Source organism: Schistocerca cancellata, chromosome 11, assembly GCF_023864275.1.
Source record: "Schistocerca cancellata isolate TAMUIC-IGC-003103 chromosome 11, iqSchCanc2.1, whole genome shotgun sequence".
NCBI classification, from domain to species: Eukaryota; Metazoa; Arthropoda; class Insecta; order Orthoptera; family Acrididae; genus Schistocerca; species Schistocerca cancellata.
In genome coordinates, this window is record NC_064636.1 from 58,187,390 (window position 1) to 58,212,856 (window position 25,467).

Consider the following 25,467-nt stretch of genomic DNA (forward strand, 5'->3'; position numbering starts at 1 on the left):
AACAAATAACAGGTGTAGCATTCTGCATACGACACTGTCAACCACAGAAAGCTCATGGAAAAACTGTACTGTACATTTAAGAATCATCAGTTCACAAAAATCATTGAATCTCTGCTGCAAAACAGACAGTTCTATGTAATCCTGGACGGAAAAAAAAGCCGATGGCGTCGACAAAAGAACGGCCTCGCCCAGGGCAGTGTGCTGGCCCCCCTACTATTTAACCCATACACCAATGCTCAACCAACACCGGAACGTGCTACCCCTTTCTTGTATGCCAATGGTCTGGCCATTACAGCACAAGGAAATAGCTTAGAGGAAGTAGATGGGAAATTAGAAAGCTCGCTACACGTAATGTCTGAATACTATAGAGAGAACTCCCTCAAACCAAATCCATCTAAGACACAGGTTAGCGCTTCCCACCTCTGCACAAAACAGGCAAACAGGAAACTGAACGTCACCTGGAATGGCAACAAACTGGACCATACGGACAAACCAACATACCTTGGTGTCGTGCTGGATAGATCACTGACGTACAGATATCACTGTGAAAAAACCTGCCAGGAACAATATTTTAAGAAAACTGACGAATAGTAAATGGGGAGCTAGTCCGACTGTATTACGAACAACTGCTCAAGCACTTTGCTTCTCCACGGCAGAATATGCATGCCCTGTATGGTCCCGATCCACACAAGCCAAGAAAGTCACTACAGTCCTTAATGAAACATGCAGGCTAACAACAGGATGCATGAAACCCACTCCACTTGGGAAAATATACAAAGCAGCTGGATTCTCATCTCCTGAATCCTGAAGAATTGCGCACGAACATACGGAAAAATTTAAACAGATTTTCGACGAGCGCCACCCGCTGCACGGTTCTTCATGTGGACGTAGCAGACCTAAATCCCGCAAGAGATTTCTCACTAGTGAACTGAACGAGCCTCCGAAGGACTACCCTGCCTCACGAGAAATACCCAGCGGCAGTACATCAAGCTGGAAGATTTGGAGAACACTGAACCGCATTACAACAGACGTAGCACCAGTTAAAGCAAACCTAGTCAAATGGGGCTTCAAGGAGGAAGGAGACAACAAATGCGACTGTGGTGAAGTTCAGGACATGGAACACCTTCTGCAGTGTTCCATCTGCCCCACAGGGTGTACCCTTGACGAACTATGGCTTGAGAAGAGAGAAACAGTGGACTTGGCCCGACAGTGGGCTGAAAGGCTTTGAAACAAATCTCCAGACACGAAAAAGTAAAAGTAAGTCTACTGAAAATGTGCTCATAGCTTTTCAAGTATGCATTTTAGAGCCTATGTTTACTAGAGAGTTGTTTCTTGTTTTGGTCCGTACTACCTCCTCCCAGAAAATGGGAAGGCAGCCAGAACAATGACTTTCCTTTCCTCTCAGCTGAGCTATATACCAATATACCAACCATAAACAGTAGTTTAACTGCAGTTTTTAAAACACTAATAACTTATATGGAAATTACATTTATACAAGTAACACACTTTGAGATATTAAGCATTTCAAAATTTGTGATTGATAAAACTCAATAATTTCATTTTCAAATTAAAATACACTACGAGTTGGCTAGAAGAGAGGTAAAAGGACCTGGGAAAATCGAAGATCGCAGAAGGGGCCATATAGCACAGGGAAAGTTACAGGCTACTGATCAAACTGCACAATTTCCTGTGCAATCATGAATTCACAACCTAGAAGGGTGATGTCAAATGAATGGAGGCAAGCCATCAGCCAATGCACGAAGAAGTTCTGGGAAGATAAAATGAAAAAGATTTTACCTTTTTCTTAGGTTGTAAGCAGTCTATAATTGGTCAAATATTGCAATAAAAAAGATAAATAAGTAAAAAATACATAAATAAAAATTTAAAAAACCTCAATAAGGTTCAGTTTTAATGCTATGATAAAAACTCTGAATTCCTCGAGATTTTATGAAATTCCATCAGATTTCCCCGATTTTTCCGGATGAAATCTAATTCACTGAGAATACTGCATTTTCCAGAAGAATTGACATCCTGGTATAACCAGTCTGACATGCTGAGCTTGTTTAAATTTTTACTGCTATCCGAGTCTTTATAGTCTCTGATGATGTTCTTAGCATCGGAAGATGAAACATTAAGTGCAGAAATATGCCTTTGACTGTGGCCTAATGCTCAGACAATTCTGACTGTTTAGTCACATCTGAACTGTAATCAAACACAAATACCTTATTAGTTTACTTATTTACTAACTAAGAGCTGTAAAACACTGATACACTCACTACAATGCAGTGTGCGGCCATGTTACGACATCAGCGGTAGTGTAAATAAAACAAAAATCATTTGGATAGGTTAAAAAAATTTAATACTGTACAAAAATACATGGCATACACAGCAGTAACATACTTTTATCGCTTTATATATCTGCAAAAGTCATCCCTAAAGTCCTGTAACCAGGTTGGAAGTCCCAATTTCTACAGAGCATTTACAAGAGCTGACCAAACCTGACCACTTAACAACAATCCTGCACCTCATCACTTCTATTCACAACAATACTCCAATGCTCAAGTTATAATTTACACTCTTGATATCAGTGCCATTCCCTTACAGAGTTTGAATCTGCTCTCAGTTAATATCTCCTGCCCCCCCTCCCCCTTTCATGGTTTCCAACATAACTCTACAATTACACCTGTAAAACTCCCTCCCCCCCCCCCCCCCTCACTCCCCCAGAATTTGCTATAAGGAATGGTATCAGAGTTACATATTGACACGCATCTCCCCTGAGATTTTTTTCTACTACAATGCCAAAACAAATTTACTGGCATTCACCGTCAACAGTTTACTTTTCAGGTGAGAATCTCCGTTCATTTTAAAAATATATCTGCATATATAAACTTATTTACATCTTCACAATTCAATGCAGTTATCCAAACCCCCGCCCCACCCTGCAAATTCCTGTTATCGCATGTTAGAAGTGTCAGCTTAATTTAAAAATATAATAATTTATCTCCAAGAGCAGAGTCCATCAATCAGCATGCAGACAGGTTTGCTACAAAGTCGCAGGCTGCGGCAGGAACTACTTGCTGAGCTTGTATCCGTGGATGCCAGGCAGGCCTGTTGGGACTTTCTGCTGGTAGTCGTAGTAATCCTCCCCGAAGAAGGTCAGCAGTGTTGCCTCCTCGACAAGGACGCGCTCATCGAAGAATCGCCAGCTTGCTACTAGATAGCCGACTGTGCACACTGGGTTCACCAGCACCAACTGGAACAGAGAAGCAATCATTTCAGAGAGAGGGAAAGTAAAAGGGCACGAGGGAGGGAGAAGGGGGAGAGTTACAGCAAGGGTGGCAGAGAGAGGGGGAGGCAGAGGGGTTGGGTGAGTGTAGAGATGGAGGGAAGGGTGGGTGGAGAAGGAAGAGATGGTGGGCAAAGGGGGAGGTCGGGAGGGCACAGGGAGTGTGGGTAGGAGGATCTTGAGGGGACAGTAGTGTGGGGGGAGGGGGGGGAGCTGGCGGGGAGGGGGGGAGCTGGCGGGGAGGGGGGGGAGCTGGCGGGGAGGGGGGGAGCTGGTGGGGAGGGGGGGGAGCTGGCGGGAAGGGGGGGAGCTGGCGGGAAGGGGGGGAGCTGGCGGGAAGGGGGGGAGCTGGCGGGAAGGGGGGGAGCTGGCGGGAAGGGGGGGAGCTGGCGGGAAGGGGGGAGCTGGCGGGAAGGGGGGGGAGCTGGCGGGAAGGGGGGGAGCTGGCGGGAAGGGGGGAGCTGGCGGGAAAGGGGGGGAGCTGGCGGGAAGGGGGGAGCTGGCGGGAAGGGGGGGAGCTGGCGGAAGGGGGGGAGCTGGCGGGAAGGGGGGAGCTGGCGGGAAGGGGGGGAGCTGGCGGGAAGGGGGGAGCTGGCGGGAAGGGGGGGAGCTGGCGGGAAGGGGGGGAGCTGGCGGGAAGGGGGGAGCTGGCGGGAAGGGGGGGAGAGAGACAGTAGGAGAGCAAAGTGAGAAAGGAGGAATGGAGAGGGAGATGAGAAGAAGAAAGGGGCTGGAGTATGAGGGGGAGAGAAAAGAGTATGTATCAGAATAATGAGACTACATTTTCTAAGTACTTGGGAATCATTTCTCAACGAAAGGAAATATGTGTCCCATTAACAAATGATACCATTGGAATAAAACTAAATTCAGATTGGGAGAACATTAAATACAATGTTCTGCAAGAATCGATACTGAGCCCACTCCTGCTCTCGAACTACAAAAGTGAACTGGTTGCAACATTAGAGGGACACACTAATAACTGTGATGTTTGCTAATGATACAAATATATTGACAATTTGCTCAAACACAGCAAGCAGTATATTGGGACAGGATTGCTATTGGTTCGCAACAATCAACTTATATGTTGAAACTTCTGCATATTAAAACTGTGTGCCCGACCGAGACTCGAACTAGGGACCTTTGCCTTTCGCGTGCAAGTGCTCTACCATCTGAGCTACCGAAGCACGACTCACGCCCGGTCCTCACAGCTTTACTTCTGCCAGTATCTCGTCTCCTACCTTCCAAACTTTACAGAAGCTCTCCTGCGAACCTTGCAGAAACTAGCATTCGTGAAAGAAAGGATAATGCGGAGACATGGCTTAGCCACACCCGGGGGGATGTTTCCAGAATGAGATTTTCACTCTGCAGCGGAGTGTGCGCTGATATGAAAATTCCGGGCGTGAGTCGTGCTTCGGTAGCTCAGATAGTAGAGCACTTGCCCGCGAAAGGCAAAGGTCCCGAGTTGGAGTCTCGGTCGGGCACACAGTTTTAATCTGCCAGGAAGTTTCATAACAGCGCATTCTCCGCTGCAGAGTGAAAATCTCATTCTGGGAACTTATATGTTAGTCTTCGGAAAGTTCATACTATGCAAATTCCAAAGAAACTGGTACCCGAAGTAAAGATCAATGACCATGCGCTGCATGAGGCTCCCTGTGCAAAGTTCCTAGGTATTCAGACAGACAACAGTGAATCGAGAAAGTTCTGCCTGATTTCACTCGGAAACCTCTCATTGTGTCGACCCACTGACAGGATAAGTCTACATTTGTGCCTTTCATTCAATCTGCCCTGTGGCACAATCTTCTAGGGAAATCCCACTATGGTGAAAAGAACTATTTAACGTAAGAATATTGTGTAAAATTGATGACAAACCATGTTGTATAAGCCTCTTCTGGTTTAGCTTGGCCCTCACACTAACATTTCAGTACATGTTCTGCCTAATGACAATTGTAGTGTAATGAGTATGCAGCACTCCAGGGAGGGACGCATATCCTTTTGTCTTATTACTGATGAATAATACTAGCAATATGAGAATTTACATAGTAACAAAGCACTAATACAATATAAAATGTGTAATACAACTATTCAAGTAGTGTATGTCATTTTATTTTATTATACACACTGGAGCCAAACTGAGGGACAAGCACATCTTTGGCACTGTGAGACAAAACACCTGCTCAGTAGTGTCAGTAAGTATTCCACAGGTTGCGACCGTGGAGACGAGCAGACTTCCCAAGAAATATAGCATAATGATACAGGCATATTGAGGAGGGAAGATACAGCAACATTTGTGAGCGAACAAGCTATTGCAGTTTGAGCTACCGTCATCTCACATTTGTGTAAGTTGTTAATGTGTCTGAAGCATGGACAAATCGGCAGAAAAATGCTCTTACTGGAGCACAAAAAGGCAAATATTCTCCTGTTTGAAAGATTCCTACTGGAAAGTGGGTTACCAGCTGCTTCATTCTACCTTCCACAGCACCTTTAAAAAATTTTCCAAAAATTTTAGCCTGCAAGCATTTCAAACTATTTTTAACATTCAGCTTACCTCTCACACCCCTAACTGTAACTCGGTCCAGCGCTCTAAGTTGCACATCTCCATCCATTCCAACTTGGCCACTCTCACTCACTCATTCAGACAACTCACTGTTCATTATCTCTTTGTGTGTCTGTAATTATCACCGTCTCCTGTCTCACAGCCACCGTCTCCTCCATTCTGTTTTGCTACCATTGTCTCCTCCCACTGTTACTGTCTTCCTCCTGCTTCTTCCTCCTGCTCTTACTACTACTACTACTACTACTACTACTACTACTACTACTACTACCTCATTTATTCCTTCTGACTGCCACTATTTCTTTCTTTCTTGTTCTCGCTATCATAGACTGTCTCACTATTGCTGGCTCTCACCCACTTTCACTGTCTCTTTCTCATTATTCCCCCCCCCCCCCCCCCTCCCACAGCACTGCTCCGTCACTCTCAACTATATTCCACTGCCACTGTGTCCCTCTCTTTCTCTGACACTGCCATTGTCTCCTTTGCTCTTTCTATACCACAGCCACTGTCTATTATCTCCAAGTATTTATTACTTTTCTGTCTCTTTTCCCACTGCCACTGTCTCCTCTCTCAGCATAAAGTGTTAATGTTCTCCCCATGCCACAATTTTTAGGAAAATTTTCAAGATGATGAGGAAGATAGAATGAAGCAGCTGAAACACCACTTTTCGTCTGAGTCTTTTGCACAGAAACATATACGTCTTTTTCGCCGGGCGCTGATGACCGTGCGTCGAGTGCCCGACAAAACAAACGTCGTCGTCTTTTTCGTCCTTCGATAGGAGAAGTTTACCACCGATTCCCTTCTTTTCCCTGTAACAGTAGGGCACATCTCTCATATGAAAAGTATTTTATGTGTCAGTAAAACTCTGATAATTTACTTTTGTGAAACGGAAATAATGCAAACCTGATTTTATGTGCACAAAAATTTTGCGTTTGGCTTAGTACTACAATACGGGGCCCCCAGAACCCTCCTGATTATAACGGAGACACTTTACATCATATTTCTCTGTGTTACATCACTTTCTAAACTGTGTTTTCACCTCACGCCAGATTTTATATGCTTATTTTACATCTAGACGTAAGGTAACTTTGAACCTCTGAATCTTGGAAATGGATAACGATATCAAGAAAATTTTCACGTTTTTTTGAGATCAAAATCTTAGGAATAATTTGTAAAGATTACACCCATCTGCTATGCATAGCTGTCTTTAAATCCATGGCTCGGTTTTTGTACAAAAAAATGGCAAAAGACTTTTTTTTGGGAGTTTCAAAGGAATTGCCCACGAAGTAATGGTACCTCCGTGGGCCACTTAACCCCAACCGTGGATCACATCAAATGCAAAAAGGACCAACTGCATTGCTCCATTTGCTGAAGCAGGAGGAAGTGTGTAATATTCATACTTTGATGTTGTACTGTAGGATAGAGACACTAAGACAATCTTTCTGTCGAGTCTACAAAGTCCACGAGCTACTCAAAACACTTGACCCTACCTTCTTATCAGCAACAGTACGTAAGGCATGAGTCCTGGAAAAATCCCCTTTTACGTGTGGCATTTTGGTATGTATTAGATAGCACTTGCTGCGTTAGGCAACACCTAGTGCAGAATGTTTATTTCCGAAATATGGTGTAGAGAAATAACATTATTCTGAATATAGCATCAGTGACGGAGTCCATAAAATCAACGTGGTGAAGCAAAACAGGCGAACTGCTGTTATGTACAACCGAGAGCAACCCACGACTCAGCTACTACATGGAAATAGTCACCAGCTAAACTGAATTAGGATTAACTGTTTGGGACGAAATTTAAGTAAAAGTAGATTCTGGAAAGAGACTATGTCTAGGACCAGGATAAAGTTTCACAATCTGGTCAGATTCCCAGCAAACATCAGGCAACAAATTGGAAACCTCCAGTGTTCCAAAGCAAAGTAAAATAGCACCTATGCAGCTACTACCAGAACATCTGGCGAGAGAGCTCATCTCCTACCTGAGTGCCCAGGCTCCAGTAGAACCAGCCGACGTAGCTGGGTGCCGGCAGAGCGCGTACACGCCCGTCGTCACCAGCCGGTGGTCGTCCTCGCGCACGCTCTGCACCACGTGCGTGAAGCTGGTGCGCGCCGTGGAACATGGCCGTCTTGCGCAGCAGCTCCCCGCCCACGCACAGAACGGTCCCCACCACAGTCACGGGGAGGAAGTAGTCGTACTTCACAGCTGCCGACAAGAAAGTCGAGCTGACGAGCCACAGTGTACAGCCAGTTTCGGGCGCTTCTGGGAATATCAGGTCGCTAGAAATGATTCTCAGGGAATCGAAGAATCGTAGTACACAATGCAGACTCGAGACTGGAATATCAACAATATTAGGAAAAGGATAATAATACTATGAAAAGGATGGACTGATACTCACCGTATAGTAGAGGTGTGGAGTTGCAGACAGGCACAACAAAATGACTACTAAATAAATTAAGCTTTCAGCCAGAAGGGCTTCCCCTTGATCACTGTCTCCAGCCACACCCACAAGAGGCCCTTCTGGCCAAAAGTTTACATGTTTAGTAACCCTTTTGTTGTGCCTGTCTGCAACTCAACATCTCTGCTACATGGTGAGTAGCAGTCTACCCTTTTCATAATATTGTCACTATTCCATCCAGGATTTTCCATTGTCAGGAAAAGGATAGATTGCTACTCACTGTAAATATGACAAATTAGCTGCAGGCAGGCACAATGAAAAGACTGTTACACATTATAGCTTTCGGCCAAAGCCTCACTCATCAAAGAAAACACACACACACACACATACATTCACAAAAGCAAGCACACATCATACACACATGACTGCTACCACTGAGAGTCACCAGTGATAGCAGTCATATATAGTGTGTGTGTGTGTGTGTGTGTGTGTGTGTGTGTGTGTGTGTGTTTCTTTGATGAGTGAGGCTTTGGCCGAAAGCTATAATGCGTAACAGTCTTTTTGTTGTGCCTGTTTGTAACTCAATGTGTCAATATTTACAGTGAGTAGCAATCTATCTTTTTGCTAATATTGCTGATAATACACAGCAGCACTGATGCTGCACTTTTGTTGTGTACTGCAACTCAAAGATTTTTTTTCACATCCAACGGTCATTCTACGGGGTGTTCAAGAAGTCTCTCCACAGTGCCTTACGATTGTTAGCCACGCGTGCTGTATGCCGCAGTGAATGTACCGAAATGAAACTCAGTGAAATACAAGTTATTAATTTATTGAATATTCATTTTTACTTGCAAATTTTCACATTAAATATTGTAAGCGCCCCCCTCCCCTTCCCTTTGTAAAAGTGAACTGCTTATTTTTTTGCCACAATTGAAAATTTCACCACTGTGATTGTGCATGTCAGCCTGGATAACTGCACTAACAATTGTTTGCAAAGTGAAAACTAGTCACTATAATTAATAACTTGTACCTTGCACGGAATAAAATCTGTGTGTTAATGTAATGTAAAACTGAAGTTGTGTACATCTTTGAGGAAACACCATCTGACACTCATTTGAAATTTCTGCTTTGAGGTAATAACAACTGTTACGACCGTCGAGAGACTGTGACATTCACATCAGTTCCATCCCATGCTGTAGATCGAGGATCTACAGACCACCAATGATCTAACGGCAGCCCACCTCTCGTGATTCATTCTCGAATCTTCTTTCTTTCCCATTCCTTCTGAGAAACTTCAGGATGAACCCTTGTAGAACCTAGTTCTTTTAACAATACTAGGGAAAGAATAAGATTGTTATTCACTATAAAGTTGGCCCATTTGCGCACTTGAAACAGTGTGCTGTAATCGGCTGTATGTTGTACCACTGGATGGTCAACTTTGTTCTTGACAACAGTTTGGTGGTGGCCATTCACCCTGTTGGAAAACTAAGTTGGTAATCATACTGCCATAAAAAGCTGTTCAGTGTTTCAGCAGTGTTGGTGTATGACAAGATTGCTTTCACAGGTGGTACAACTTTTGACAGGACTGGAATAGGAAGTGCTGGGTGGGTGGATTGGACAGATCTTGCTCCTGTGGCAAGGGATTGGGATGGTGTTTTTTTTTTTTTTAAGGGTCGGTCAACTACTAAGGTCATTAGTGCCCAGTCACAATCGTTAGTGCACTAATAGCGTAGAAAAACACAAGGGGGCAACACCAGAAAGTACTTACAAAGACGCAGATAAACAAAATAAAATAAAAGAGTTAGGTCTCTTTGGACAAGTCCGTTAATGTAATAAAACTAAGGACACGAACAGCTGCTCGAGCGTCATCAGCTAAAAGTTCCTGTAAGGTAGACGGCAGATACAGGATGACACGAGAGTGAAGAAAACAGGGACAGGACAATAAAACATGGCACACCGTCAACGGATGACCACAGGAGCACTGCAGGGCGGGTTCACCGGACGACAGGTAGCGGTGGCTAAATCGGCAATGCCCAATCCGCAACCTGGCCAAAATGATCTCCTCTCGCCGGGAAGGGCGTGAGGAGGTCGTCCGAGCCGTCGGGATCAGCTTGGTGGTCCTAAGCTTATTTTCACGGAGAGAGGACCAAGCCTCATGCCACAATGATGAAACGCGCCGACAAAGAACCCCAACAACACCAGTTGATGGGACACAAAAGGAAGTTGTCCGAGGCAGGAGGTCAGCAGCCTCGGCCGCAGCATCGGCAGCTTCATTCCCAGGCACACCGACGTGGCCAGGAATCTACAAAAAAAGGGACACGAGCGCCGGTATCAGCTAGCGACTGAAGGGACCATCGAATTCGTAGCACGAGAGGGTGGTCCGAATACGGGTCACGGAGACTCTGAATGGCACTCAAAGAATCAGAGCAGATGGCATAGGGAGAATGACGATGGCGGTGGATATACTGAACAGCCTGATAGAGAGCAAAAAGCTCAGCTGTAAAGCTTGAGCACTGGGCACGGAGCCGGTATTGAAAGGTATCATCCCCAATGACAAAGGCACACGTGATGCCAGCAGTAGTCTCGGAGCCATCTGTGTAAATAAAGATGTTATTAGCGAGCCTCGAACGAAGTTTGACAAACCTCGAGCGGTATATCGAATCCGCAGTCCTCTGCTTCGGGAGCAAGCGGAGTTCGAGGTGAACGCGAACCTGAGCCTGGAGCCAAGGTGGTGTCGGGCTCTCATCCACTAGAAAAGTCATAGGGAGGGTAAAATCAAGTTGCCGAAGCAGGCGACCTCCGAACTCCAGGAGGTAACAGGGCAGAGACATACAGCCCGTATCGCGGTCGAGAGAGTCGTCAAAGAAGCAGAAATATGACGGGTGGGCAGGCATTGACATCAGTCGGCAGGTGTACCGACAAAGCAACATATCGCGCCGGTAGTTTAGCGGTAAAGCGGCAGCTTCGGCATACAGACTCCCCACACGGCTGGTGTAGAATTCTCCAGTCGCCAGATGTAACCCCCCATGGTGGACAGAGTTTAGACGGCATAAAATGGACGGCCGGGCAGAAGAGTGGATGGAGCTCCCATAATCCAGCTTTGATCGGACAATGGACCAATATAAGTGAAGCAGGACCATTCGATCTACTCCCATGACATACCGCTAAGAACACGCAGGACATTTAGGGAATGGGTACAACGAGCAGCCAAGTAAGACACGCGTGGAGACCAGCAAAGTTTACTGTCAAATGTAAGACCTAAAAATTTTGTTGTCTCCACGAATGGGAGAGCAACAGGACCAAGATGTAAGGATGGTGGAAGAAACTGTTTGTAATGCCAGAAGTTCATACAGACCGTTTTCTCATCAGAAAAACAGAAACCGTTAGCGACACTCCAGGAATATAGACGGTCTAGACAACGTTGAAGACATCGCTCCCGGAGACATGTTCTCTGAGCGCTGCAGTAGATCGTAAAGTCGTCCATGAAAAGGGAGCCTGAAACATCAGCTGGAAGGCAATCTATTCAGGGGGAGGGGGGGGGGGATTGGGAGTGACAAGGGATGGATGATGGATTAGGAGGCTACGTGGGCAACGGATCACCACTTTAGGAGGGGTGGAAACGATCTTGGGTAGGATGTCCCTCATTTCAGCCTCAGTTGTGTTAGTCTAAGGTGGTATCAAGTGACAAACAGGGCATTTTTTTTGTAGCTGGCTCTTGGGGGTGGTGTAAGGTTTGGGTGTGTGTGGTAATGACATGCAAAATCTGTCTATGGACTAGGTCTGGGGGGGGGGGATAGTGCCTGTCTGTGAAGCCCTTCGTGAGACTTCCAGCATACTGGGAAAGTGAGTTCTCGTCACTGCAAATATGTCATCCCTAAGTGGTCAGGTTGTACGGGAGGGATCTTTTTGATGTGGGAGGGATGGCAAATGTCAAAATGCAGATACTGTTGGTGGTTGTTGGGTTTAATGTAGACAGAGGTGCAGATGGAGTCATCAGAGAGAAGGTCAACATCCAGGAAGGTGGCTTGCTGGGTTGAGGAGGACCAGGCGAAGCAAATAGGAGAGAAAGTTCTGAGGTTGTGAAGGAATCAGGATAGAGTTCCTGGCCCTGAGTCCAGATCATGAAGATACCATCAATGAACCTGAACCACACCCGGTGTTTCAGGTTCTGGGAATCTACGAAGGTTTGCTTTAAAAGGCCTGTAAACAGTTTGGCACAGGAGAATGTCGTGCAGACTTCCACGGCTGTGTTGTGGATTTATTTGTATACTTTCCCTTCAAAGGAGAAATAGGTGTGTGTTAGGATAAAGTTAATGAAGTGTGTGAGGACTGAAGTACTGGGTTTGGAGTCTGAAGGATGTTGGGAAAGGTAGTAGTAATTGCATTGAGATCATGGGCATGAGGGATGTCGGTGTATAGGGAAATGGTGTAAAATGTGACCACTAGGGAAGCAGGACATAAAGGGGTAGGGTGGGGTGGTGTAGTGGAGACTCTGAAGGAAGCGGTTTGTACCTTTGATGTGGGAGGCTAGGTTTTTGGCAACTAGTTGGAGGTGTTGGTCAACAAGAGAGGAAATTCTTTCAGGGGGGAGCACAACAGCCACCTACATGCAGCATCCAGAGTTTTTGGGTTTTTGAATTTTGGGTATCTCTTTTTTGAGCTGTGCCAGCTTCATGGCACATTATTCTTCAACTTGGCAAAAAATGCAGACATAGCAACAATGGCTGCCTTTTCTCTCTCTTGTTTTTTTGGAGTCTCCACGAAGGTTTTGCAGCATGCAGCACTAGCAAGTCTATACACCTCTGCTGTAGATAATGTATTACAGGTAATGAGTGGTCATGTGTTCCTACAATGCTGACAAGTCACAACAGTGACGTGGCACTTATGTGTCAGAAGGCTGTGTGGAATCGGTAAAGTAAGACAGCTCAACATAGAGATATGACACAATGGCAAGGAAAGAGTTATCTTGTTCGAAAGTGCCCATTATCACACGGTGAATAAAGTTACCTACTTTGTCAGTGTATCGACGTGAACAATCTGATGTGATATACAGAACATTGTACCACTTTCAACCACAAAATGCAGCATAAGAACAGGGATTGCAAACTGACACAGGACAGAGACAAGTGTCACACCTTGTCTATCTACACGATTACAATTCACAAGCACGTGTCGAACAGAGTGTTCATCGAACAACTTTACAGCTACTTCTCTACTGTTCCACTGTCAAACAGCACGCAGGAAAAAGTGAGCATTTAAATCTTCTTGCAAACTCTGATTTCCCAAAGTAGGTGGATGCCAACAAAATATTTTCATACAGCGAGGAGAAAGTTGGTTATCAAAATTTCACGAGAAGTTCCTGCCGCGGCCAAAAATTGCCTTTGTTTTAATAACTGCCACCCCATCTCTTGCTGCATCATATCCAGGGTGCGCTCTCCCCTAGTTTGCGATAATACAAAATGAGCCGCCCTTCCTTGAACCTTTTCAATGTCCTCCATCAGTCCCATCTGATGCGGATCCCACATTACACAGCAGTACTTCAGAAGAGGTCGGACGTGGGTAGTATAAGCAGTCTCTTTCTAAGTGTGCTGCCAATAAATCACAGCCTTTGGTTTGCTTTCTGCACAACAGTAACCTGTGTGATCATTCCACATTAAGTTATTGTAATTGTAAGCCCAAAGTATTTAGTTGAACTGATAGAATTTAGATTTGTGATTTCCTGTGTAACCGAAATTCAGCATATTCACACTTTTCATTATTTGGAGTCAACTGCCACTTTCTGCACCACACATATGTAGTCTCAAACCATTTTGCAATTTGTTTTGATAATCTGACGACTTTAGGGTACAGTAAATGACAGCATCATCTCCAAATAATCTAAGAGGGCTGCTCAGATTGTCTCCTAAATTTTTTATGTAGATCACAAACATCAGAGGGCCTACAACACTGCCTTGGGGAATACCAGATATCACTTCTGTTTTACGCAGTCACTTCCCCTCAATTATAATGAATTGTGACCTTTCTGACAGGAACCCACGAATCCTGTCACACAACTGAGACAATACTCTATACACACACAATCTAATTAGATGTTGCTTGTGAGAAACAGTGTTTAAAGCATTCTGGAAATCTGAAAGTACAGAATCAATTCGACATCCCCTGTCGATAGCTGTCATTACTTTGTGAGGATAAAGAACTAGTTGTGTTTCACAAGAACAATATTTCCAGAATCTGTGTTGGCTGTTTGTCAACAAATTGTTTCTTTTGGGCAATTCATAATATTTGACTGCATTACATGTTCCAAAATCCTACAGCAAATAGACATTAGCAATACGAGTCTGTAACTGAGTGGATTACTCCTGTTACTTTTCCTGTGCATCTTTAGGTAAGGATCTTTCTACAAGCTAGTGGTTGTACACGATAGCTATGTTTCGAGCTATTCAAACTCTGAAAGGAACCTGACTGTTATACAACCTAGACTGGAGGCTTTGCCTTTGCCACACTGAGGGTATCTACTCCTAAGTTACTCACATCAGCAGCTATTCTCGATTCAAATTCTGAAATATTTATTTCACCATCTTTGGTGAAGGAATTTCATAAAACTGTGTCAAGAAACTCTGCTTTAGTGGCACCATCATCAGTAACACCACCACTGTTATCATGCACTGAAGGAATCTCTTGTACCTTGCCACTGGTATACTTTACATATGACCTGAATCTCTCTGGGTTTTCTGCCCGATTTTGAAAGTTTTGTTTTGCGAACTGTTAAAAGCCTCTCGCATCAAATTTTGTGGTGAATTTTGAGCTTCTGTAAATGGACTGTTAACTACAATCAGTTTCAAACCTGACAGAAACGCCAGTGCCGGTGAATACAGGTCCATCTCACCCAGCTTCCGAGCAAACATTGCGAAGGAAACTGCACCCTACGGATATTTGGAGTCCGATACCTCACAAAGGGCTGTTTCTTAAAGGAACACCTAAAGCTGTACGTCTTCAGTGGGCCACTCACCACACGTACTGCGAGTGGTCTGGTGATGCTGTGTCATTCTACTTGTGTAGACCGGTGTGTTCACCCCTTCCAGATGCTCAGTCCCTACTTTCAGCTCCATACAGCAAACACACAATTTTTGAGAGAGCCATCAGTGAAGTTGTATTTATGCTGTATGTTACGAAAATCGAACAGTGGAATTTAGAGCAAAGTTATGCCATTAAGGTTCACATTAAACTTGGCAAATCAGCGAGTGGAACCTTTGAAAAGTTGAAACGGGCCTACGGTGAACATTCCTTATCGAGAGCACAAGTTTTCTCCGGTGTAATTCATTTTCAGAAGGCCGAGAACGTGTCGAAGATGAACCTTGCTCGGTGAGACCTCTGACTTTCAAAACCAATGAAAACATTAAATGTTTGCATGCACTTGTGAGACTGTTTAACTGGGACAAACTGTCAACTGAATGTTTTACAAAGATGTTCTCAAAAGTCTCAAGAAAAGTTTGAATTGAGTACAACCAGGCGTTGCAGACGTGAGGACATTGCATCGTGATAAAGCCCCGTGTCATAGGGCCATTTCCATCACGGAATTTTTGACCTGAAAAGGCATTCCTAAAGTCCCTCAGCCCCCTCCCCCTCTATTCACTTGATCAGAGTTCTTGTGACTTTTCTTTTCCTGAAACTGAAAAGTCTTAAAAGGACATCATTTTGGGACTCTAGAGAACAGTCAAAAGAATGTGACTGACATGTTAAAGGCCCTAGCAGTTAAAGCCCTTCAGCACTGCTATCAAAATTTGTAACAACGCCTCTGCCAGTGTATAGTTGCCAGAAGGGAACTACTTTGAAGATGACTTTTCTGTTTGTGCTTTGAGGAAAAAACACTTTCACAGATTTAAAATAAATTAAAAAAAAATAAAAAATCTGTCTCAATACTTTTCTCACACATCTTGTAATTTATGCAAGAGGTGGTTAAGTGAATTTTGGGGTGTTTTTCATGCTGACTTGAGGCCACTCTTTGAGTGATTGCAAATAAGAAGCAGAATATTTTAAAATTTAATTTTTGTTGGAGTCTACAGCCTCAACATGTTTAGGGAATGAAAATATGGTCCAAGTAGATTCTATTCTTTTTATTATCCACGCAATTGGGCAACTTCAACCGTTGGTCATTTTCAAGCACCTGTTCCTGTTCCTGTTCCTGTTCCTGTTCATGTTCATATGTTAAAAAATGGTGACATTGCTTTATATACTGAAGTGCAAAAGAAACTGGTACAGGCATGCATATTCAAATACAGAGATATGTAAACAGGCAGAAGACTGTGCTGCGGTCGGCAGCGCCTATAGGCCTATAAAACAACAAGTGTATGGTGCAGTCGTTAGATTGGTTACTGCTGCTACTTTGGCAAGTTATCAAGATTTAAGTGAGCTCGAACACGGTGTTATAGTCAGCGCACAAACAATGGGACACAGTACCTCCGAGGTAGTGATGAAGTGGGGATTTCCCTGCACAACCATTTCACGATTGTACTGTGAATATCAGGAATCCAGTAAAACATCAAATCTCTGACATCGCTGTGGCCAGAAAGAGATCCTGCAAGAACATGACCGATGTTGACTGAAGAGAATCGTTCAGCGTGATAGATGTGCAACCGTTCTGCAAATTTCTGCAGATTTCAATGCTGGGCCATCAACAAGTGTCAGCATGCAAACCATTCAATGAAACAACATCAATATGGGCTTTCGGAGCTGAGGGCCCACTCATGTACCCTTAATGACAAAGCTTTATGCCTCGCCTGGGCCCATCAACACCGACATTGGATTGTTGATAAGTGGAAACATGTTGCCCGGTCGGACGAGTCTCGTTTCAAATTGTATTGAGCGGATGAACATGTATGGGTATGGAGACAACCTCGTGAATCCATGGACCCTGCATGTCAGCAGGGTACTTTTGAAGCTGGTGGAGGCTCTGTAATGGTGTGGTGTTCGAGTAATATGGGACCCTCGATACATCTAGATACGACTGACAGGTGACACATACGTAAGTGTCCTGTCCAATCACCTGCATTGAAAGACTTGGGCAATTCCAGCAGGACAATGTTGACCTCAAATTTCCAGATTTGCTCCTCTAAGTTTAAACACTTCCGCTACCCACCAAACTCCCCAGACATGAATATTATTGAGCATATCTGGCATGCCTTTCAACGTGCACCCTCGTACTCTTACGGATTTATGGACAGCCCTGCAGGATTCATGGTGTCAATTCCCTCCAGCACTACTTCAGACACGAGTCGAGTCCACGCCACATCGTGTTGCGGCACTTCTGCTTGCTCACAGGGGCCCCAGACGATATTAAGCAGGTGCACCAGTTTCTTTGGCTCTTCAGTGTACGTCAATTGTCTACAAGCTATCACATATACGTATACCTTATAACTCAATTTATTATGTATCTTGAGCTTCCAACTTTTTTTCATGTCCTAATACATCAATAGTACATGTGGACAGCTATGTGTGTATGTGGCACATAAACAAAATAACGGTGTATATGATTACATCCATTAGCAGACACAGACAGAAAGCTACCATATGGTAGTACAAGCATAGCTGTTACAGAGTGACCAGAAATATTTCGAATGCTATCGGTGGATAGTCAATAACGTTAAGTAAGCTACTGGCATATTCTGTTCATTATTCTCACAAGTGCTACCTTATTAAAAGTAGAGAATTAAAACTCTCACTTTATATGTTGTGCCACATTATAAATTGCAGTACATAGTCCAACTACAAAATATTATCTCGGGGCCTTTCAATGAGGTGTGCCGGTCAGTCTATAACATAAAATAATGCTGATGTAGCAACAAATATGTCATGTGGCACATTAGAAGCAGTAACAGATTATATACTAGGCACTCCTTCCTTTTTTCCTTACATATGGTTTTATAATGAAACTGGAAAATCATAGTTGGACTACACTATGTCAGTACAGTTATTTTGACACTATATAACAGTACGAATGTGAAAGCTACAGGAGTTACGTGGAGGAGAGTGAACTCCTTTGGACTGCCGTGTATGGGCCATCTAAATGAAAGTAGTGGCTACAGTTTTGACGGAAATAGCCTCATTTAGAACACACAGCCTTATAGTTCTACCTGATTCATAGCTCATATGTTGTGTGTCATGTTAAACATACAAATGCAACATCCATTGCCATGCTAAAACAGACTCCTCTTCTTCACATAACACCTGTAGGTTACATCATCCTTACTGTAATATATTGCTGAAATAACTGTACTGACACAGTGTAACCCAACTACGGTTTTCCAATTTTATTATAACATCATATGGGAGAGGGGATGTGCCTGGTATATGTGCTGTTTTTGGTTCTGATGTGTCCCATGATATATTTGTTACTACATCAGTATTATTTTATTTCAGAGACTGGCTGGCACACCACATCAAATAATCGTTTGTAGTTGGACTTTGTACTGTTATTTATAATATTACATGTGGCATGTGACACAATGTACAGATTTCGATCCTCTACCTTTAGTAAGATAACACATGTGAGAATAATGAACACAATGAGCCAGTGAATATTGCACCAATAGCTCATTTAATGTTACAGACCATCCACAGATATGATTGTAAAAATCTTTGGTCTTACCATAACAGCTGTGCCTGTTCTACAATATGGCAGCTTTCTGTTTGTTTCAGCAAATGCACGTAATTTGTGTACACAATTGTATTTATTGTATTGTTTTTGTGCCACATGCACACAGAACTACAGTGTATAACTGTCCCTGTGTACCAGCAATGTATCAGAATGTGAAATGAAGCTAGAAGCTTAACATTGTAAGGGGTCCGTAGGCCCTTACTATAACTTTGCACTTGGCACAGGTCGATAGGGCGAACAATCGATTGTGACGTGTTGCGAGATCGAGTGTCGAGTTGCGCCAGAGTGGTTGGCGGGAATGGTGTGTGTGTGTGTGTGTGTGTGTGTGTGTGTGTGTGTGTGTGTGTGTGTGTGTGTGTGTGTGTGTGTGAAGGCCATTGTTGAAATACAGGGTCTTTAACCGAGAAGGGTGTCGCCATCGCTGTGGTTAGACCCCTAAGTAATAGATTAATACCGGGAAAGTGAAGAAGTATCATTATGAAAGTGATCAGTGACGTTACTAGTGCCGATATTCGGTTTCGCGTCTACCGTGCCGGCCTAACCTTGGATTGCAGTGTTGGATGCAATGATGGATTAGCGTGTGACGATAATTGAAAATGAAGAAAGCCTGTGCTGAGATTAGCCGTAATAAGATATGTATGACGAAGGCAGTGGCTGTCTCCTTTTTTGTGTTTTGAGAAGAATATAAGTTCGTAATTAGTAAAACTGTGTTGGTGTTCCTCATTACCAGACATTCAGTATTATAGTATTGAGCAGAACGAACTGGAAAGTAACAACTTCCGTAGCAGTCAATTCCGATTACCAGCCCCATTAGGTTCACGGTCATGTTAATATTAAATATTGGATTGCTATTCGATCAGATCAGGTCGGGATAAAATCGGAGATGTTACAACATGATAACTTGAGTTAAAAAGTACACGTATATGCGAGAGTCTGTAGATAACTGATGTATGAAGCAATGTCACCATTTCTGAATGTATTACGGGTGCTTGAAAATGACCCACAGTTGAAACTTGCCAGCTGTGCAGATAGTACAACAAATACAGCCTATTTGGACCATGTTTTCATTCTCATGAACCAGAATGTCTCTTTAGACATTCTCACCCAGCTGTTGCCCTCTCTACTACTGCTTTGTGACAAGCAGGCTGTGGACACGCCTATCGTCCAAGAGGACAACAGCCACATTCGCAATGCTGCACACATACATTTCGGGTACTGAGAACATTTGGTCTCTGTTTCACCACTTGACTGGATCACCAAATCACCATAGAAAATACCGCGCAGAAAACAAGTTTACTGGCAATGAATGTTACGTTGATGAAAAGACTGGACTTTCTGCTAATTTTTGACATAACCACTGTTTCAATCGATTCAAATCTGCATGCACTGTGGCAGTTTTCGTGCGAGGTGCATTCAAGTTCTAAGGCCTCCGATTTTTTTCCTCCGGACTGGAAAGAGATAGAAATATGCGCATTGTTTTAAAATGAGGCCGCGTTCATTGTCAATACATCCCAGAGATGGCAGCACTGTACGGCAGATGGAATTTTACCGCCAGCGGGGAGAATGAGAACTGTTTTTAATACTTAAAATGGCGACGTTTTCCTTACTTGAACAGTGTGCAATCATTCGTTTTCTGAATTTGTGTGGTGTGAAACCAATTGAAATTCATCGACAGGTGAAGGAGACATGTGGTGATGGAGTTACGGATGTGTCGAAAGTGCGTTCGTGGGTGCGACAGTTTAATGAAGGCAGAACATCATGTGACAACAAACCGATACAACCTTGGGCTCGGACAAGCCGGTCTGACGACACGATCGAGAAAGTGGAGAGAATTGTTTTGGGGGATAGCCGAATGACTGTCGAACAGATCGCCTCCAGAGTTGGCATTTCTGTGGGTTCTGTGCACACAATCCCGCATAACGGCCTGAAAATGCGAAAAGTGTCATCCAGGTGGGTGCCACGAATGCTGACGGACGACCACACGGCTGCCCGTGTGGCACGTTGCCAAGCAATGTTGACGCGCAACGACAGCACGAATGGGACTTTCTTTTTGTCAGTTGTGACAATGGGTGAGACGTGGATGCCATTTTTCAATCCAGAAACAAAGCGCCAGTCAGCTCAATAGAAGCACACAGATTCACCGCCACCAAAAAAATCGCTGCTATTGCCTCAGCGATTTTCCAGTGGTCAAAACAGGCTCCTAAAGAAACCTTCGCCGCTGCCACGGAATCGTGGCATCAGCGTTGTGAAAAATGTGTACGTCTGCAGGGCGATTACGTCAAGAAGTAACGCCAGTTTCATCAATTTCAGGTGAGTAGTTAATTAGAAAAAAAATCGGAGGCCTTAGAACTTTAATGCACCTCGTATATCCTCATCACAGAACTCTCCTGCCACATCATGCAGGTAGCACTTGACCTCGTTTTCTGAGCCACGATAGGTCTGGTAATACGTTCCATCCATGTGTAACTTTAATCAGAAAACAGAAAAAAATCAATAGGTCCTAAATCTGGACTGTAGGGAGACGGGTGATCAGTTGTCAGAGGTGTAGTATGGGGACGAGTGTTTTCTTGAAGAATACACACTCCCTTCATCAGCATCCCCTCCTTCAATTCTGAATGGCACAATGTAGTTTATTTAAAGTATCACAGTGGCGAGCAGCATTTATTGTTGTGCTGGTAGGCATATACTTGCACAACAATACACCTCTTCTGTCCCAGGACACAATGACCATAACTTTACCGACAGACAATGTTTGTTCGAACTATAAGGCGTCGACAAATTCGAATGCCGACCTCGACGAGACTTTTCCTTAGATTCAGGTGTCGTCTAGTGTACCCAGGTTGTGTCACCTGTGACAACTAAATTCAAAAGTTCCTCACTCCGTTCAGCATAGCACTACAGGAATCTGCAGGCCGCTCGACACGCTGCCATTTCAGGTCTGCGGTGAGCGTTTTGGTGACCCATCTCCACGCAAACCTCGCAATAGTGCAAATGTTTGATCAAAATCTTGTCGGTCGAACTCTTACCGACTTTAGGGATCTTACTCCAATCTTCGACCATTTCTTTCTCCATTTTTGCAATTGTTTGAGATCAAACCGAAGGCATACCAGAACACTGTTCGTCAGTTACGTCTGTATGTCCGCCCTCGAACACTATGACCCACTTTTCCACGTGTTTGATAGCCGTACACTGTGGCCCATACGCTTCACATAACTGAGAATGAATGTCAATGGGCCCGGCATGCAAAAAATGAATCACTTCACACAACTCGCATCTGGTGAGAGAAGTGAAGGAGGTCTCCATCACAAATGTCTGCTCAATCGAGAATGAGTATCACAGTGGATCCAGATTGGGGGATTTAAAATGGGGGGAGGCACAAAGCTACATGCCAGTGTTGCCACATCTTGCATAAAAGTGTTCCTGACAGCTCCAATGCTTTGGAGAGCTTATTTTCTGGACATGTCTCTTATCTGCAACTATTTGGAGCAGAAAGTTAAGTGTATCAAAATATTTGTACACACAAAAGATATGTACACAGGAGCATTGCCACTGCCACTGTCACAACTGCACGCACTCTGGTTCAGTAAATGTCCAGCTGTGAAAGCATTAACGTCATTCTATCGTGTATTCCCTTTTTCTACCCTCAAAATGGGAGTGCTGTAATAAATAATCGCGCTGTAATAAATAATCCCACGAAATGTGAAGTGTGGGCAGTAATAAGACTTATTCTGGCATAAAACATTTTAGCAGCAAACATTCATCATCAACTGTATACGGTCAAAATGTTATGAGCAAAGGTCAAACAAATATTCATGACAAACAGCCTTCTGTTGTGAGTAATGGATCTTCTCAAAAAAATTGATGAAACAGTTCATGAAAATAAAAGATTTGCCACCTCTGAACTTTCTGAACATTTCCCACAAGTTTCTCACACCGTTTTGCACGAGGTTGTCACTGATTAACTTAGGCTATCTGAAGTTCTGTGCTCGGTGGGTACCGAAAGTGCTCACAGAGGTCCACTAAACCAAACGAATGAGCTCTGTCTTAAGACTTCCTTTCACCCTATAATGCAGGTGGTGGTTTTGTGACTGGTATTCAAACTCAGGAGGTATACATAAATGCTACAACCAAATGACAGTCGATGGCTTGGAATGAACTAATTCGCCATGCAGGTCAAAGAAAGACCGTCAAACTTTGTCATCGAGGACAGTTATGGCTACAGTTTTTTGAGATGCTGAGGGAGTTTTGCAAGTTGAATTTGTGGTGTGTGGATTGACAATCACTTCCGATGTCTACTGTGAAACTTCTAAGAAACTTTATTGAGTCATTCAAAAAAAAAAAAAAAAAATAAATAAATAAATAAATAAATCTCGTCATATGCAGACATCCAGTGTTGCATTTTTGCAGGACATCGCTTGTCATCGTGGTGCCTGAAATACTATAAAGATTTTGAACCAATTCAAATGGGACATTTTTGATCATCTGCCTACAGCCCACACTTGGTGCCAAATTATCATCATCTCTTCACTAACAAAGAATTGGCTTGCATCTCAGCACTTTTATGATGATAACAAACTTCAAAATGCTGTGAAAGAGTGGCTATACGCACATGAGGCAGAGTTTTATGAAGACGGAATTTTAAATCAGTAGCAATCTGTTCTTTTCATAATGCTATCATTATTCCGTACTTCGATTTTCCATTGTGTAACGTAACAGGATAGATAAAAATTTCACTCACCAAACAGAGACAGCAGAACACACATATAAAAGGCAATCTAAATTTGCAAGCTTTTGGAGCCAGTGATTCCTTATTCAGGCAGAAAGTTCGAAGATGAAGGCAGAGGGACAAAGGAAAGAGTGTGGTGAGGTTTAAGAAAAGGGGAGAGTTTGGAAAAGTTGCCAGAGCACCGAGGCAGGAAAGACTTACCAGATGGGATTAGGGGTTCTGGGTGACTCTTCCAAACTCTCTCCCAGCCCTAAACCTCACCAATCCTTTTCATTCATCCCTGTTCCTTCCCTTTCAAACTTTCTGCCAAGAGGAGGAGCCACTGGCTCTGAAAGCTTGCAAATTTCTGTATCTTTTTATATGTGTGTTCTCCTGCCACCATTTCGTGAGTAGATTTTTTTATCTTTCCAATTATATTATAAATTGAAAAGATATAAGCTTTCAATTATATTATAGTGGTTCATGGTGTGGGTTCCTGTAGTCATGTCCTAGTTCATGAACCACGGGCAACGTATGAGTGGCCAAGTAAGTGGTCCCGACAGTCGGGATACCAGTTACTTTGGAATAAGGCTGGGCATCTCAGACATATTCTGAGTCGTGGTCACCTTCGTGCTCATACGGCAAAGACTACCAAATCCACCGGTTAGTCCCTCAGCCGTCAGGGGTAAAACCCAATAGGACTCGGGACAAGTAAGGCTAGCAACCTGCTTCCCTGATATTTTAAATATGATGCTGGCAACAATCAGAGCAAAATGCCTCGGACCTTTGGAGGTGACGGAGTCCCACCTCTAACTGACAAAACAGGGACTCCTAAGATATGGCTTGGCAAACAAATGGTAATGAGATGGGGAGCTATTAATATCAATGGGGGCTACTCTGGGAAGAAGGTAGAGCTGGCAGAGGCTGCAAGTAAGATGGGGCTGGACGTTTAAGCTGTTAGTGACATTCGGGTAAGGGGTGAGAAAGAAGAGGAAGTGGGAGAATACAAGGTCTACCTGTCAGGAGTCAAAGCAGGAATAGCACAATGGGGTGTAGGGCTTTACATCAGGAAAGAAATGGAACCCAGCGTAGCTGCAATAAGGTATGTAAACGAACGACTGATGTGGATAGATTTGACAGTGTCTAGCAAGAAAATTAGGATTGTGTCAGTATATTCGCATTGTGAAGGGACAGATCAAGATAAGATGGATAGTTTTTATGAAGCACTCAGTGATGTAGTTATTAGAGTAAAGGACAAGGACAGTGTTCTGCTCATGGGTGATTTTAACGCCAGGATTGGAAATCAAACAGAAGGGTATGAAAAGGTTATGGGTAAATTTGGAGAGGATATAGAGGCCAACAGGAACGGGAAACAACTCTTGGATTTCAGTGCCAGTATGGGCTTAGTAATCACAAACTCCTTTTTTAAACATAAGAACATTCACCGGTATACTTGGGAAGGCAGGGGAACCAGATCTGCCATTGACTATATAATCACAGATCAGGAATTCAGGAAGGCTGTGAGGTACACACGTGTATTCAGGGAATTCTTTGATGACACTGATCATTATTTAATCTGCAGTGAAATTGGGATTGTGAGGCCGAAAGTGCAGGAGGTCAGGTCCATATGTAGGAGGATAAGAGTGGAGAAACTTCAGGATAAGGAAATCAGGCACAAGTACATAATAGCGATCTCAGAAAGGTACCAGTTAGTTGAATGTAGTCAATTACAGTCATTGGAAAAGGAATGGACAAGGTACAGGGACACAGTACTAGAAGTGGCTAAAGAATGCCTTGGAACAGTAGTGTGTAAAAGTAGGATGAAGCAAACAGCTTGGTGGAATGATACAGTCACGGCAGCCTGTAAAAG

General features: G+C 43.7%; 1 protein-coding gene across 1 annotated transcript in view; it reads right to left on the bottom strand.

The window, feature by feature from the left end:
- Positions 1 to 2,703: 2,703 nt before the first annotated feature.
- The window catches only part of LOC126108626 (protein-S-isoprenylcysteine O-methyltransferase), a 44,527-nt gene continuing 21,763 nt past the window's right edge, over positions 2,704 to 25,467 (bottom strand). Inside the window, 4 exon segments of the mRNA XM_049913938.1 lie at positions 2,704 to 3,253; positions 7,822 to 7,859; positions 7,862 to 7,955; positions 7,957 to 8,045. Of these exon segments, the coding sequence (XP_049769895.1) occupies positions 3,071 to 3,253; positions 7,822 to 7,859; positions 7,862 to 7,955; positions 7,957 to 8,045 (404 nt within the window). The 3' untranslated portion in view covers positions 2,704 to 3,070.